At 37.2% G+C, this 17,022-nt stretch overlaps 1 protein-coding gene across 3 annotated transcripts in view; it reads left to right on the top strand.

The window, feature by feature from the left end:
- LOC139719399 (zinc finger CCHC domain-containing protein 24-like) overlaps positions 1-17,022 on the top strand; it is a 69,805-nt gene that overhangs the window by 14,775 nt on the left and 38,008 nt on the right. For all 3 annotated transcript variants that reach the window (XM_071630818.1, XM_071630817.1, XM_071630816.1), the window contains exon 3: positions 7,900-8,070. In XM_071630818.1, the coding sequence (XP_071486919.1) occupies positions 7,900-8,070 (171 nt within the window). The remainder of the gene's footprint in view (positions 1-7,899; positions 8,071-17,022) is intronic.

Genomic DNA, 17,022 nt, shown 5'->3' with positions numbered 1-17,022 from the left:
CTCCCTTGTAATGTGCCCAAATTTACATGTAATTTCAGCGCTCAGTTTCTCTCAATTTTGGCCTTGGGGAGGCACAAAATGATACAAAGTATTTACATGATGATTCTCAAGTTATAAAATGATGTAATTGATAAGTTTTCTTTGCTGTTTTGGCTATGAAGTGAAGAAGAAAGAGAAGAAAAACCTTTGCAAGACATTTTCCTGTTTGTTTTTTGCAATGCAAAATGACATGTAGTTCTCTGAGAAGTTCCTGTTATCACTCATATTTGTGGAATTCTACCTCTGCTTCAGCTTTCATTCAGTGGTGTGGCATTTGCGTGAATACTAAGCTGTGATCATTTTTTTATGATTTTGTTGAAAGTGTGCATAATTAGCAATGATTTTAAGCTATCATCATGGAGCTATGACAGACTATGTTTACAGTCATGAATTTACTGGACTTCTACACTTCAGTGTGCTGCTGACCACAATGCTTGCATTCCGAGTGAACCCAAACTCACTGCTTGGTCAGCAAAATGTGTTGGTACTTGTCCATAAAATTTGTTCGGTCCTTGCAGAATTGCATATTGCCCTTACCAAAAAGTGAGAAAGATATCTCTTGTTATTCTTGGCAGTTTCGGGCTTCTATCATTCAAATTGCCAACACATGCTGGCCACGAAGTGATAAAATGGAAGGTGCATTTTTATGATATTACGTAAGACCAGTACGAAATGTAAAGTCGTTCATATACTGACTCATTTCACTCAGACGAGACAGATGATACATTTCCTAGCCCGCCATAAGAATCTACCCACAATTCATGGTGTGTTACACAGGTAGGCAGGCGCTGGCGTTGTGCTTCATTGCTAACAGCTACTGCACAAAAATAGCCAACACACTCTTGCTGGGTGTTATCATTTTTTTTTTCTAACATGCCAGTGCAACAACTTCGGAGACACAGTGTAGTGAGGGTGATAGACTGCTATCTGAAGGGTTGAGTCAGGTTTGAACCCAGCATGGTTTTTGGCCTGCCAGAGAATTGTCTCATCTAATATGCTGCTTCCTCAATAACAGAAGTCTGTAGCCATATACGCCTACACCCTGAACAATAGCAGTAGGCTTTTGACTTGTACACAGAGGTGTAACTCCAGCTTGTTGATACATGTATTGGATGAATTCAAAGACATCGCTGATTTGGTCCTTGTATTTTTCATCCAATCCAAATTATATGCCCTTTAGTGTGATTCATTCATACTTTTCTTGTTTGCTGATGTATGGTAGTCACCATCCAGCATGTCTTCCCAGAGCAAACTTTATTTTACAATCTTAACTGTTCCATACTGTCTACTATCTTAATCCTATTGGATATTGTAGAGATTGTACTTTGACCGAAGTGTTTGTGGCTTACTGTGCTCTTATTTTTAAAAATCTACACCAGGTTACTTGAAATAAAATTGGATGTTTAGTGTAATCAGGGAGGTGGGATATCCTCCCTGGTATTATTCAGGAGAAATAGTTAACTTGAATTTTATTGATACAAGAATGATGCTGTTCTTCCATTCTTATTGAACAATCAAGGGAGTGTCCACTTCATAATTACTGTACTACCAGCTGAGTGTCTTTGCATTTTATTTGCCTGATTTGGGGCCAAGGAGCATTTGAGTTTGTATGCACACATGCAAATACTAAGTTGTATTTCTTCACAGGGACTCACAAATGTGGTTTAGTGGTATATTACATGTTTGATATTGTTATGCCAAAAATTTGCATGCAGTGCGATGGACATAAATTCTGATTTCTTGTAGAAACACTAGATTACATGTAATGTGTACTGGATACATCAAGTCTACAATTTTATATTGTGTTCCACAATTTGTATGAGATCACACAGATTACTGGAAATAATTGGATAATATCTGGAATTATTAAACTCTCAGTTCAGCATACAGCTGGTTGTCATACACACAACACATAGGCCTACATGTACAATGTAAGCCCATATGATTACATCTAAATACTATAAAAAAGCTAAACATATTCAGAGGTACCAGGAGATGTTAAAGCTAGTATCTGAAACATCTGATAGTAAAGAAGGATGAAGAACAAAAAAAAAATGGATTTAATGTGAGTTAAATGTACATATAAATCAGTATTTGTTGTGTGCGTACATTGTATGTACGTGTACATTGTCAGTACACTTTTATAAAAGCTTCAAACACATTTGCAATACCTGTGATGTGTGTTGTAATATGAGCTCTGAAAGAAAAAAAGCATCAGCCCTTGTTAAGTAAGCACTCTTCAGTGAAAGGATACCGACTTTTTGATGATGGCTAACAGACCAGAAAGCCTGGATATTGAGTTCAGGCCTTGACGATATTCTCCACTCGACTTTATTTCTAGCCAAGCAGTTGACATTCGAGCGTACCATGACCAGAGCAGCTGCTGTGTGATGTACAGTGGTGTGCCACTTCATGTGTGGCACGTGTATGGAGTACACAAACCTGTTCAAGTGATTGGATTGAAGCTCCATTTCTTCCTCTTGCCATGACCATAGTATTATGTATTGTGTGTACTCCTGCAAGTTTTTTACTTTCTCTGCCAGATATGCAACAAAGTTACAATACTTGCCATACAATTAATTAGGGGGAAAAGTCAGCTACTTATACATTGTACCTCTCTGTTTTCAATGTTATTACATCACTTGTAAAATTATTTTTACTGTCTATATGTGGTGAGTGTCAATGATATAACAATGTTTTCTGGCCAATAATCTTTATTATGATGTAAATGTAAGTAATGATGATATGTCTTTACACTACCACTTATGAAGAAGAAAATTATATCATCAGCTGAGAACTAGAAGGGCACTGTTGCATTCAAAGATATGAGCATAGTAAGAAAAAAATGAAACAATCAGTTTTCATGAAATACTACAGTGTGCAAAAATCAAAAGTGGGTAGATTTTATAAGCATTGTTCCAAATATTGGGTAAAATAGTGCCCTTGTGGTTCTAATTTTGAACATCATACTGAAAATGATGGTTATTTAAAATTGACAGCATAATGAAGAGGAGATCAAGCTCTACAACATGATACCAATAATTCAATACCCTCAAAAATTGCGATAACGCCCTTCTGGTTCTTAGCCAACGATATATTCCTTCATGCTCTCAGTGCAGACCTTAACATCAGTAAATGAAAAGAATCCATTAACTTTGTGTAAATATCATGGTATATGGCCAGAAGGACTATTTCACTGTCTGAGGTGACTAGAGCTATTGTGATAGTTCATCTTCTTTTAATTTTCAAATGCATTGGCTGTATTTTTCTCCTTCAGTTTTGTCAAAAGCAGGTTTATTTGAATACATTCTTGGAAAAAGTTGTAATTTAGTCTTGTGATGAAAAGTCGTATTTGCAAGTTGAAACTGTTCTGTGAATGGGGAATGAAGATCTCTGTACCAACACTACCTTTCAATTGTCATTTTAATGCTTGTGTATAGTGTTAGAACAAAAATCCCCCTTTTTCAAGAAAGTCAGGATGAATACTTGAGATGATAAATTTATGGGTAAATTACTCAAAATTTGTGTAGCTTTGAGTTTGTTTTAGAGCCACTCAAGGGAAAGCACATTACATTTGACAAGAACACATGATGTATAATGTTTATGTAAATTAGATATATACATACATACATACATACATACATACATACATACATACATATATGTATATGCCACTATTGCTTTATTTGTTATGCTTGTGCATTTACTTTTCATCATGTATTTGAGGGGTTTCTATGTTCAGGACACAAGGTATTGGAAGGGGGCAAAGGTACTTGTACGTGCTGTGTGCATGAGTGTTTTGTTCACAGAGGAGGAGTCTTTTCTGAACTGTTTCTTCACTGTGGTTTTATTCCTCCTTATGCCTTGGATGGATTTCTTGACAGAGATGATTGTTTATTTTGATACAAATTGGAGGTCATTGGTTGAGTAGGTCAAACTGCTAGGGAGGCAAGAAGGTATGTGAGGTCATGAGGTTAGGTACCCGTACTCCAAACTTCACCTCAACTAAATCTTCATATTTTGCCCTAAATAAAATCAATGTACAGTGTAAGAAGCACAAAAAATACAGATCAGAGTGTAATGATTTTTCGTACATGTCGTGAAGTTTGTAATGGCATTTTGCAAAGAGAGCACTCATAGCTGAAAATTTATATTTATTTTGTCATATGGGCATCACACACTCCTTCCTCCATCCACACACAAAACTTACAGATGCAGTTGTAGCTGCCCAGGCTAGTGTGATGTCATAGCTGTAGCTACAACCAAGGAGGTACCACAAGCTTGCCTAGTACCTCCTTGCTACAACTGTCATGGTGATTGTGCATGCACATCAGTGTGGCAAAAAAATATGATGATGCACTCAACTGAAGGAACCATCTAGTTCATGCAAACATTGCTTTTAGTTGGTTCTGTCTGACATGTATTTCAGTCTTTTATTCATTATGGACTCACAGCTTTGGTTTTGTCATTTATTTAGATATAAACTTTTTATTGCAACTGATTGACTAATTGCCCTGCATCAACATAAAACTTTTTATTATTTACATGCTCTTTCATAATAGCATCTACTTTTATGATTATTTTCTACATTGTACAGTCTGGCCTCTCCTATCCGGCCTTCCTTTATCAGGATCTCTCTATCATCTGGACGCAGTCTCAGCGTGATTTTTTTTTTTTCAATCTAATAATTATGGGGGAAAGGGGAATTCCAAACTCGGACAAAATTCCTGCACAAACTCACATGAATTACATATCATTCCCAACATATTTGATATACATTCACATCTAATTTTCATCTAGATAACATGCATTCAAACATTTGCTACCCCCAAATCACAGCAAGAAAATGGACAGAAAATTTTTTGATATATCAGGGCACAGTTCAGGTGATCATTCATTGAGCAAAATCAGCAAATTATCCAAAAATTCTGAAAGCAGACCAGCTGATGAGGACGTGACATGTTCATGCAAAAGTACTAGTGTCCATGTACAATTGTAGCTTCCATTGGGTAGGCAGCTGCATGTATTAAAGGACAAGTTCACGTTCATTAACATAAGGATTGAGAGAATGTAGCAATATTAGTAGAACACATCATTGAAAGTTTGACGAAAATCGGACAATCCGTTCAAAAGTTATGAATTTTTGAAGTTTTTGTGCAGTAACCGCTGGATGAGAAGATTACTGCAGTGTGTGAATAACTTAGATGTCACATGCGTACAACAATGTAAGGAAAATATAAAGAGAATTTCACAAAATTTCATCTTTTGAAAAAAGTACACATTCCCCCGACTCGTTACCGACAAATGTTATGGGTAATATTATTCCCCCTGCCTTTAGAAAGAGGCAAGTCAAGTGCTCTTTTATTATGCGAAAAAAGTGAAAATATGTTGAATTTTCTTTACATATACTGTTGTACGCATATGACTCACAAGCTGTAGTAGTCTCCTCATCCAGCGGTTCCAACACAAAAATTTTAAAAATTCATAACTTTTGCATCGATTGTCCAATTTTCCTCAAACTTTCACTGATGTGTTCTACTAATATTGCTGCATTCTCTCAATCCTTATGTTTATGAAGGTGAACTTGTCCTTTAAAAACTGAGTCTCCCATATCCATCCAGCCAACCCTTATCCAGATGAGTGCCGGTCCTAACATGTCCATATGGGAGAGGTCGGATTGTATGTCTTTGTAAAATCTTATTTTGATTTTGATGCTGTTCTGTGCACTGTATTTTGTTTTATTGTAAGATATGAGAAATCAAAACAATTCATTTTAATAAAAAAAATGTTAAAGTTCTTACTTGGCCACTTTTAATGTCATTGTGGAAAACAAATCCAAACATGATTTTTTTTTTTGGTAAACTGTGGCAATATTTATACCCCTGCCACACATAGTGTGAAGGGGGTATATAGGAATCACCGTGATGTTGGTCAGGCGGGCGGGCGGTCTGTTGCAAAATCTTGCGTCGCGAACTCCTCCTACAGTTTTGAAGCAACTTAAATGAAACTTAGGGTAAATGATGATATTGAGGTATAGATGTGCAAGACATGTTTTTTGTGTTTGTCGGACAATGCGTTGCCATGGTAACCATAATTTTACCAAAACCTTGTGGATTGAATAGCTTCCATAGTATTTAAGCAATCAATTTCAAAATTGGTATCTATGATGATCTATAGGTGTAGTTATGCAAGAAACTCTTTGTGTTTGTACTTGACAAAGTTGCCATGGTAACTGCATATTTTCTTCAAAATCTTGTGGAGTGAACAACTTCCAGTTTTGAAGCAATTGAAATCAAATTTGGTAGGCATTATGGCCTTGAGGCATAGACGTGGAACACATAATTTTTGTGTTTGTTGGACAAAGCATTGCCATGGTAACCATAATTTTACCAAAACCTTGTGAATTGAATAACTTCCACATCATTCAAGCAATTAAGGTCAAATTTAGTATGTATGATGATCGGGAGGTGTAGTTATGCAAGACACCAATGTGTTGATATAAGAAAAATGTGTTGCCATGGTAACCACACATTTTTGTATCAAATTGAACCATTTAATAATCTATAGAGGTGAAATTTGGTGTGTATGATGCTCTTTAAGTGTAGTTTTGCAAAATGTCCTTTTTATTTGTATCGGATAATGCGTTGCCATGGTAACCGTTTTTTTTTTTAATCCTGTGGAGTGAACTTCTTCCACAGTTTTCAAGCAATTGAAACCAAATTTGGTAGGCCCTGAGGTATAGATGTGGAACACATAATTTTTGTGTTTGTCACACAAACTGTTGCCATGGTAACCACACTTTTACCAAAACCTTGCAGATCGAATAACTTTTCCATCATTCAAGCAATTAGAGTCAAATTAATTAGTATGTATCATGATCTAGAAGATTAGTTTTGCAAGACACCAATGTGTTAGTTTAAAGGACAAGTTCACCTTCATAAACATAAAGATTGAGAAAATGTAACAATATTAGTAGAACACATCAGTGAAAGTTTGAGGAAAATCGGACAATCGATGCAAAAGTTATGAATTTTTTAATTTTTTGTGTTGGAACCGCTGGATGAGGAGACTACTACAGCTTGTGAGTCATATGCGTACAACAGTATAAAGAAAATGTAAAAGAAAATTCAACATATTTTCACTTTTTTCGCATAATAAAAGAGCACTTGACTTGCCTCTTTCTAAAGGTAGGGGGAATAATATTACCCATAACATTTGTCGGTAAGGAGTCAGGGGAAAGTGTACTTTTTTCAAAAGATGGAATTTTGTGAAATTCTCCTTATATTTTCCTTATATCGTTGTACGCATGTGACATCTAAGTTATTCATGCACTGCAGTAGTCTTCTCATCCAGCGGGTACTGCACAAAAACTTCAAAAATTCATAACTTTTGAACCGATGGTCTGATTTTCCTCAAACTTTCAATGATGTGTTCTACTAATGTTGCTACATTCTCTTAATCCTTATGTTTATAAAGGTGAACTTGTCCTTTAAGGAAAATGTGTTGCCATGGTAACCACTCATTTTTGTATCAAAATAAACCATTCAAGCTATGAAGGTCAAATTTGGTGTGTATGATGGTCTTCAAGTGTAGTGATGCTGGGGGAAAGCATGTTTTCATTTGCTGTAAGTTTTATACTCAGTGTCAACTGTGTGATTATACAGTAACCTAAAATTATTCTGTTTCCAATTCGACAAATGCACAAACTTGGTATTAACGTCATTACCCTCATGACATCACATACCATAAAGCAACACTAGGGGCGGGGGTATTAATTACCTTCAGTGATAATTCTAGTTCCTAGTGAGAAAGGGCCTTTGATTTACTAACATTTCTGGTGTGTGTCTGTGCCTTCTCCAGCAAACCAAGCTCATTACATCACCCTATGGAAGCGTGGGAGATCTGGCAGACCAGTTCAACGATCTCTCCCTCGTACCAGTGAATGACAGAAAGCCTGGAAAGAGGCCGCCCCCTACTTACCTGTGCCATCTTTGCTTTAACAAGGGACATTACATCAAGGACTGCCCAGAGGTGAGTCTTTTCCTTTTCCTATGAACTGAACAGGCTGTCATTTTTTTTCTGTCGATTTTCTATAAAGAAGACCCCCCCCCCCCCCCCCCAAAAAAAAAAAAAAAAAAAAAAAAAAAAAAAGATCCATTTGACAGGCTTTAATGGGTGGTACAGTTTCTGGTAATATGGGGTTTGAGGTGTCCAAAGGTTTTTTTATGGTGATTTTTTTCCAGGTAATGAGAAACCTCGTATGAATATGAAAGAGCATATAATTCTAAGAGGAATTCTAAGTTTATTTGATGAAAATTGATTTTGAAATGACTGATATATCAAAAACAAGGGATTGTAATAAAAGGTTGGACTCACCTTTTATTAGGATCCCTTTGTTTTACTTTGTTTTTGGATATTCCAGCCATTTCAAGACTGATTTTTATCAAATAAACTTTGAATGTCTCTAAGAATTGTAGGCTTCTTGAGCATTTCATAAAGTGATTTCTAAATATCTTGCAAAAAGTGAAAAGCTGAATTCTTACCTCAACCAATACTATACCAGCCCTTTAATGGTGAAAAGAGGTTATTGCATAGGCCCTTTAATGGTGAAAAGAGGTTATTGCATAGCAGTCAAATAAAGCAATCATTAACAATCAAGACAAGTACAAAACTGGTGTGTAATAGGGCCTTATTGTTACCGGTACAGTTCTTATCTGCATTTTGGAGCATTGTTTATGAGGGAGAATTGAATTAGAAAGATGATCATCCTAAAATGATGCTGACCAGTTAAGTGCCATATTTGACCATAATGGTAGTTTTATGTACAGTATTGTGAGCATGTAGGTCCTATATAATGATATAAGTCTTGAGAGAGAAGAGTGATATTTTATAATTATTTGTACCTGTAGCAAAGCTGCCAAGTCTTTCTTATTCCCTTCCTTAAATATCTGTACTGACAGGAAAATATAAAATCCTCCCTGATTTGGAAACTATTTCCACCTTATACATGCATGTATTATAAACACATGTATCTTCCTGGGTGCTCTGCAGAATTTCCCTGATTTTGATGCATTGGTAATGGCCGTAGACGTTTACAATGCACCACAAATCAATGGAGGATTTGCTGGGCAGATTTTGTTTTTTCATCTCGAGAGGAAGAAAGTGTAAATCAGGAATGATTTTCCTCATGACTGGCATTTTTTGACAATGGCGTTAGTTGATAGCAAGAGTTCATGGTAGACATGATCAGTGAAACAGGTGCATCTGTGAGATTGCTCTTCAGTCTTTCACTGAGGTGTGCCAAGAATATACCACACCATTCCTGGCATTCATAGTGCATGACATTGGTTTCATTGAGCACAGTTAACTGTTTATCAGCAGAAATGGCTGGCAATCAAAACTTCATGGGAACAAATCTCGAGCCTTTTTTTTTTTTTGCGTACTTTGTAGTTTTTGATGTCTGTTGGAAGGGACTGGATTGATAATTTTTTAAAGTATAGTGGTGCTGCATGTATAATGGCCTTCAGTTGTGATTATTTGGAACGTTTCTTATTTTGGGAAATTACATACTATACTGTGTCTGTAAGGATGGCGAGAAGACAGCAAATCAGGATGTACACGTAGGCCCTAAAGCAAACCTGTCACTGTATAGACAATTTGAGTAGTGACATAGTGAGGTGTTTTCAGTGTCATAGCTCTATCAAAGAGGCTGCAGAGAACCTCCTTTGAAACCTCATCAGGGATTTGTTTGTGTTCTTCTTTATTGATTGATACATGTAAGTTTGTTGATTTTATTTATTCATATGTTTATTTAATTATTGAACACCATTATCAATATTCAAATATAGACCAAAATGACAGTATCGATGATTGTTTTTGCTATCATTGCTGAGGCAGTTATTAACAATCACCATCATTACAATTGATAGTACTTTGCCCACTGTGCTGATGAGGCATACATGCTCTATGAGAGTAGATAAGCAGACACAAAGAGAAGTACAGGAGAAAAATGGTCACTGTTGCTCTTGAGAATGTGAATTCACATGTGCAGTTTACAGGTAATTTCAAAACCAGAAAGGCAACAAATATTGCCACGGCTGAATGGAGCAAGGTTAGGAGTTTGATATTTAGGCCATGTTGCATGAGGTAGGCCTAAAAAACAGTCCTCCTTCCAATGAGCTTACCAGTGTGTGACCGAGATTTGGAAGGAGAAAACAGCAGTAGGTAATTGACCGTGATTCTGGTAAAATCAGACCTGCATGATTTCTGTACTGAGATCTACCACTCCAGACAGGTGAACAGTGCAGAAATGGAAATGAGAGCAGAGGGAACCTACTGAGATGGGTACTGTAGTGGATGGATGCCTGAGAAAAGGATAAATGTTTTTTGGGGAAAAAAAAGAAAGAAGATGTACAACTTGTATATCTGACTTGCATTTATGTGTGTGTGTTTGTGAAACTGTTTTGAACATACCCAGATGTAAGCCTGTAACGCAAGAATGTGTGTGTGTGTTTCGGTTATTTGTGCAAGCAGCATTTTGGGTGTTTTTGTTCTTGTGTGTCATCATTAGTTGCACATATTGTGTTTGTGCAGTATGTCAGTGCGTATGGTCATTTCCAAGCATTCATTATTCACTGAAAAAAAAAAAAGAATATTAGGCAATATTTCAACATTGTGTCATCTCTGTGCTCTTCATTTTGCCAAGGAGTTAAAACTCCATGATTTCACTCTTCAGTGTTCATTGCTTACAAATTGTGACAGTCCAATAATACCTAAATGCAGGCAAGCAGGATTTGTGCAAATTGTGACATACCCATTAGGGCATTGCAAGGACTTAAGTATCCAAGTATAGGGACCAGTGCATTAAGTTTGTCCACAACATCAACAATGATACCAACAAGTAATGACTAAAAACTAGTCTTCAAGTTTACAATGTCAACAACAAATAGGATATGAGATATAAATGAGAATACATGTGAATACTAGGAAACAAAAGAATACAAGGAACATGACATGCATGTATTTATGAATGATATGAACAATTATTGAAAGTCAATGAATTTACGAATGAAATGGTAATGTGAAATGTTATTTTTAAAAGGAACAAGTGCTAGTCAAGTCTGGTTCATTCTATCTTTGGGGCAAGATTTAGAAGAAAAGATAGATAATACTGTAATTTATTCTTTGAACTAAGGTTATATGGACAAAAGCTAAACACAGAACAAACACACACTAAGTAAAAAAAATGTAACTCTTAAAAATCGATGTAAAACATTAAGTGGATGAGCCATATGTTTTTCTTTATCATTTACATTTCATACAAATTATTCAAATTCATTACAACATAATCTCTAAACATTTTTTGTTAGAAATGTCTATGTGGTACTTAACTTTTTTGGCTTTTCGATGCATGGAACATTCCTAAAAGTTTTATTAAATGCAGAGCAAAGAACTCATCAAGTGAAGTAAAATATTGTAGTTTGTTTATCAGTACAGGTGGTAGGGTGTATGTCACAAAGTGTGCTCAAGTTGTCAGTAGTTGTCACCCATTGTGATAAGTGCTTCTGGCATGAGTGAGAAGGCAGGTGCATGAAATATGATATTGTCAAAGAAGGAAGACATTCACTGTCAGTGGTAGGAGAGCTTGGATGGTGAAAACATGTAGGATCCCAAACAGACCTTGGGAGGATGTCAAAGCAAGTCCTGACATTAATGGCCAAACAAACCTGAACTCATAATACAAAAGGGTGGAGGTGGAAACGAGGCAGGAAATCAATCGTCCTGAGAAATTTCCTGTGTCTCTGGCTGGGTATGAACCTTTGTTCATAAGGCGTACAGAGTGAGGCTGGCTGCTTGATGATATTGCCTGAGATCTATGCAAGTTTAATGGTGTTTAAGGACAGATTCTTCACTAAAACCTGTTCATTTATTCATATCATTGGGGATAAAAGAAAGAAAGTTAGCCTCATTTTGAGTAGATATTTTGATCTCTTTAATGTGGGAAGATTGCCTCTAGAGTAAGGGGGTAATTAGCCATTCCTTAAATAGGCTGTGTAAACTCCATTAGTCTTGTGTAAGCACATTTGTTTGATTTCATAGACATGAAGTGATGTCTCATGAGGAAATGAAGATGTTATTCAATCTTTGCTCAAATAAATAAATAGAAAATCTGTGACATTTTTAAAAAGGCTCTGTTGTCATTCTGTATAATTATTAAAGTATTAAAGTATGATTTCTTAGTGGGTGCTAAACACATACTCACAAGACTCGTGGACACATTTGTATCCACAAGAAAGAGATTTCCACTTGAATAAGCAGTCAGTCACCTTGGCGTGTGTGTGTTGGACCCTGTTTTCATGAAACAATTGTAGGACTTAGCCTTACGTGTATACCTCCATGAAAAAGCGCATAAGAGACTGAGCCAGTATTTCATAGTGAAAAGGATGTACGTTGCAGTGACAATAGCTGTGTAAACTCTGAGTGGCAGGTAACTGGGAGAATTTCAAATATATTCCACCTGAAACTGTCAAAGGATGCAGTACTTAGTGAAGATGGGTGATGCTCCTCTATTTACCTTAGAATTTAGTTGCATTTGTAATAATAATTACAAGAGGAGAGCTGTTATGTTTTCCAAACAACGCTCATATTTAGTCACACACATGAGTTTGCATACTGCATGAAACTGATATTGGATATGGAAATTATCAGTCATAAACTGTGGAAATGTCTCAATTATTTTGTCCCAAATGTCATATACATATACATGTAGCATTTGAACTACTTTGTACAGTTTTTCTTCACTTGAAACTTCCTTCATCATATGAATACAGTGACTGATGGGACAATAGCTTACATAGGGGCTTACATCTCCATAGAGGTCAAATATCACGAATGGAACAAGCAAGTGGGGGGGGGGGGGTGGTAGTGGGGAATATGGGTTGAGATGCTCAATCTCAAGTGGATCAGGTCATTAAAGATGATGATGATGGGTTTGGTATTACTCATGAGGAAAACAAACCAGATTCCAAGTTACCACAAGTCTAGTCCTTGTCAGGAAACCTCCAGAGATTTCACATTCCATCACAGTCTGCCTCTCAATCCAGGAAACAAACACCAGACTTGCTCTATATGAAAGCCACGATTTTCATGGAAATATTTGAAGAGGAGTATTCTGCCTTTGTGTCAATGTTCTGAAACGTGTAGGACCTACATCTCTCACTAGTGCTGTTCTCATGCACTAAAAAAAAAGCATATTTTTAGGCTGTGATCCTGATTGAGAACCAAATTTAGGAATTTTACGTTGAGAACAGAATATAGGCCTAGGTCCTACATGTTTGTTTGTTGTTGTTTTATTGCGAGACTTGGGTTGGGATCTAAATCACACAAATTAGTGCCATTTTTTTCTAAAAGATACAGAGTTGTCAGTGAGAATGGTGACTGCAAGAAAATTTCGAGATTTTATATCCCACAATGCACTGAATGTGTAGCTCCTTGCTGCTTTTACCATGCTGTGATGTGGTGCTCTGCAGTTTGTTAAATCGGCCTTGAAGTTGAGACAGATAGTAAGCATACCATTCATAACATGCTTCTCCACTCACAAATGATCAGGACCCCTCATTATTTTTTTTTTTGAACAGTGAGAAAGTTGAATCAAAAAGATGTGATCCTGATCTCAACCCAACTTTCAAAATTCTTGCAATGAGACTGGTACTATTGTTCAAGAATGCTTGAAAGGAGAAAATACAAATACAGTAAACCTTACCTATATATCAAATTGATTTGGACTGAAGAAATTGCTTGACGGGGAGAAAATTTGACTTTTGTAGGAATTAAATCTATAGAATATAACAAGAAGAGGACTTGAAAAGACCTTCCACTTGAGCGATCATGAGACTTATGTGAAGTCGACTTAAGCAAGGTTGACAGTACCTGAATTCATGACATTTGAATGAAGAGACAACCTGTCATGTAGAGTGGGAAATTTGCTACTGCAAGGATAGTAGGAAATCATAAATGTGAGATATTGTAAAAAAACATAAAGATTCTCTGGCGATAAACATTGTTACAAGACCTCTGTAACCAATTCCAAGTTGTGGAAAATGCCTTAGTTCATCGTTTATTGATAACCAAGTGCTTAGGATGTCTAATTGGTTAGATGTGCTTATTTCAGCATTATTATCTCAATTCAGCTACGTTTAAGTTGTACTAGAAAAACTGCAATGACAAATTTCAAATTTTACATCAGAACTACATTATACTCAGACCTGGTAAACCCCAATACCATTACTCTAGGGTATCAAAACGAACATCAATTTAACATACCAGTACCACCGGTGACCACTAGATCCCAAGTGAGACACAGAGAATGCTCTGATATTTGTTTCCTTTATATATTCTTATAAAGACAGTACAACATGTGTATGTGGAAAGTCATAGTGGAAAGTCATACTTTGATAATGAATCCCCCAGAGTCAAAATGGGGTCACTGGTTTACATCATGATGCTATGTGAGGGAGAGTGTAGGTAGACTGGAGTGGTACAAAAGGGCAGATTTCCCTCACACCTCTCAGCTATCTCCTCCTAGGGGAGTGTGTTAATGATGGGAGGTCATTAGAGGTCATTTGGGAGAGCCAGTGATGAATGGCGGTTGTCTTTGTTTCCATCTGTGCCTTTCTTTCAGTCACAGCAGGAACAGATGACTTCATTCTTTCAAAATTTTGTCTTTTGAGTGTGTATGTGTGTGTCATGGGCATTCTCTTCCCTATCTTTCTCCACTTTTCCATCAAAGCAAATAGATTCAAGAAGATGAACCTACTGGTAAGATATTCATTTTGGTATTGGAGGGTCAACTCTTGTTCTTCTGAATTGCCCCTTAGTTTCTGAGTAACTGTGAACCTCCTCTGAAAGCACATTGCTATTTGTGGTAGCAGACCATAATATTCAACCCAAACTCTACTGAAGTTAGAACAGTTATGCTGTATACAAAATAATGTAGCTGTTGGTAATTTAAAGAAATCTTGTTTGAGGGTACATTTGGCAAGTTACCTTGCCAACATTACCTTTTCCTCTAAAAGTGGTGAATGAATGATGATATATATATATTTTATTTAGTGTATGCAGGTTATCTTCAAAATGTGGGAGAACTGCCAGTTATTCAGTGACATTTCATAATTGGATAATGTCTAATTTGACAATCAATTAGTAATAATGTTGCTCCTTAACATAAAGTAGTCTTGTCTGAATATTGCTCATTTTTTAGAGACCAAAAGGATGAATATGGGAATGTCTAAATGTTTCCTGAACTTCGGATGATTTGAGTGGAATGTAAACTAATATTTACAGATGAAACCATTTCAAATTCTGTGATGTCCAGGGCTCATTTGACCCAAAGCTGTTCAAACTGTCACCCTCGAAGGATGCTGATAACATTATTTAACCCAGTCCCAGTAAGGAGATGGTAAATCTTCATAATTGTATAGAATTTACCAGATCCTCATAGGCGATGAGATTATTGGTGATTAATTTTCACAAGCTTGGTTAGTCTGTAGGCTCTGTGGGCAATGTGTGAGACAAGTATCACGTCAATTCATTTATTTATTCATTAAGTCTTCTTTAAAAGCAGGGTAGTCCCATTCAGTGCCACAAAGGCCTGCTTTACAAGGGAGCCCTGCATTAATATACATTACATTACATGTGCACACAATAAAAATAAGAACAAATCAAATAGTCCGGGAGCCAGCGGGGGTCAGCCTAGCTGAAAAGGTTACCAATTTTTATGTATATAGCAATTTAGTACATATGCCCCTAAGTATGGAAATGCACGTCTGGCTGGTCATCGGTGGTGGGTGTGGCCAGGAGGGCCAAAAAAAGGACCCCTCAAAATTAGGCTAGCCTAGCTGGAAAAGTAACCCCATGAAAACAACTGGAACTTGTTCGTTACACTTACAGGATAGATGAATGACCATTGCCAGACGTTTTAAGTGGTGGGGGGTAGCCGCCAGACGCTCTTAAAGGTCCAACTCCAGCTAGGCTAGCCTAGCTGAAAAAGTAACCTCATGAAAACCACTGGAACTTGTTCGTTACACTTACAGGATAAATGAATGACCATTGCCAGACGTTTTAAGTGGTGGGGGGTAGCCGCCAGACGCCCTTAAAGACCCAAATTTTTCCAGCTAGGCTAGCCTAGCTGAAAAAGTAACCTCATGAAACCCACTGGAACTTGTTCGTTACACTCACAGGATAAATGAATGACCATTGCCAGACGTTTTAAGTGGTGGGGGGTAGCCGCCAGACGCCCTTAAAGACCCAAATTTTTCCAGCTAGGCTAGCCTAGCTGAAAAAGTAACCTCATGAAACCCACTGGAACTTGTTCGTTACACTCACAGGATAAATGAATGACCATTGCCAGACGTTTTAAGTGGTGGGGGGTAGCCGCCAGACGCCCTTAAAGACCCAAATTTTTCCAGCTAGGCTAGCCTAGCTGAAAAAGTAACCTAATGAAACCCACTGGAACTTGTTCGTTACACTTACAGGATAAATGAATGACCATTGCCAGACGTTTTAAGTGGTGGGGGTAGCCGCCAGACGCCCTCAAAGACCCAACTTTTTCCAGCTAGGCTAGCCTAGCTGAAAAAGTAACCTAATGAAACCCACTGGAACTTGTTATTTACACTTACAGGATATATGCATAGCCGCGTTGCCAGACGTTAAGAAGTGGGGGGGGGGGGGGGGGGGGGGGGGTAGCCGCCAGATGCCCTCAAAGACCCAATTTTACCAGCTAGACTATAGCCCTGGCTGGAAAAGTAACCTCCTGAAACCCACTGGAACTTGTTCTATGTTTGTATCTCACCTGATAAACACTGTCGACATAGTATTCTGGTGTTCTTTCAATAACTTTCCACACTTTTGAGCTATCCTTATGACCACCAAATTCACTCCTCAGATCATCTAATGATTGCTGTCAAGTGTTAATATTGGTGAAGT

The sequence above is a fragment of the Diadema antillarum genome, unplaced genomic scaffold (assembly GCF_040938485.1).
Source record: "Diadema antillarum isolate AM-2024a unplaced genomic scaffold, OU_Dant_1.0 scf00000110, whole genome shotgun sequence".
Lineage (NCBI taxonomy): Eukaryota > Metazoa > Echinodermata > Echinoidea > Diadematoida > Diadematidae > Diadema > Diadema antillarum.
The sequence above is the reverse complement of the archived record's forward strand: the minus strand, read 5'-3'. Positions and strand labels throughout refer to the sequence as shown.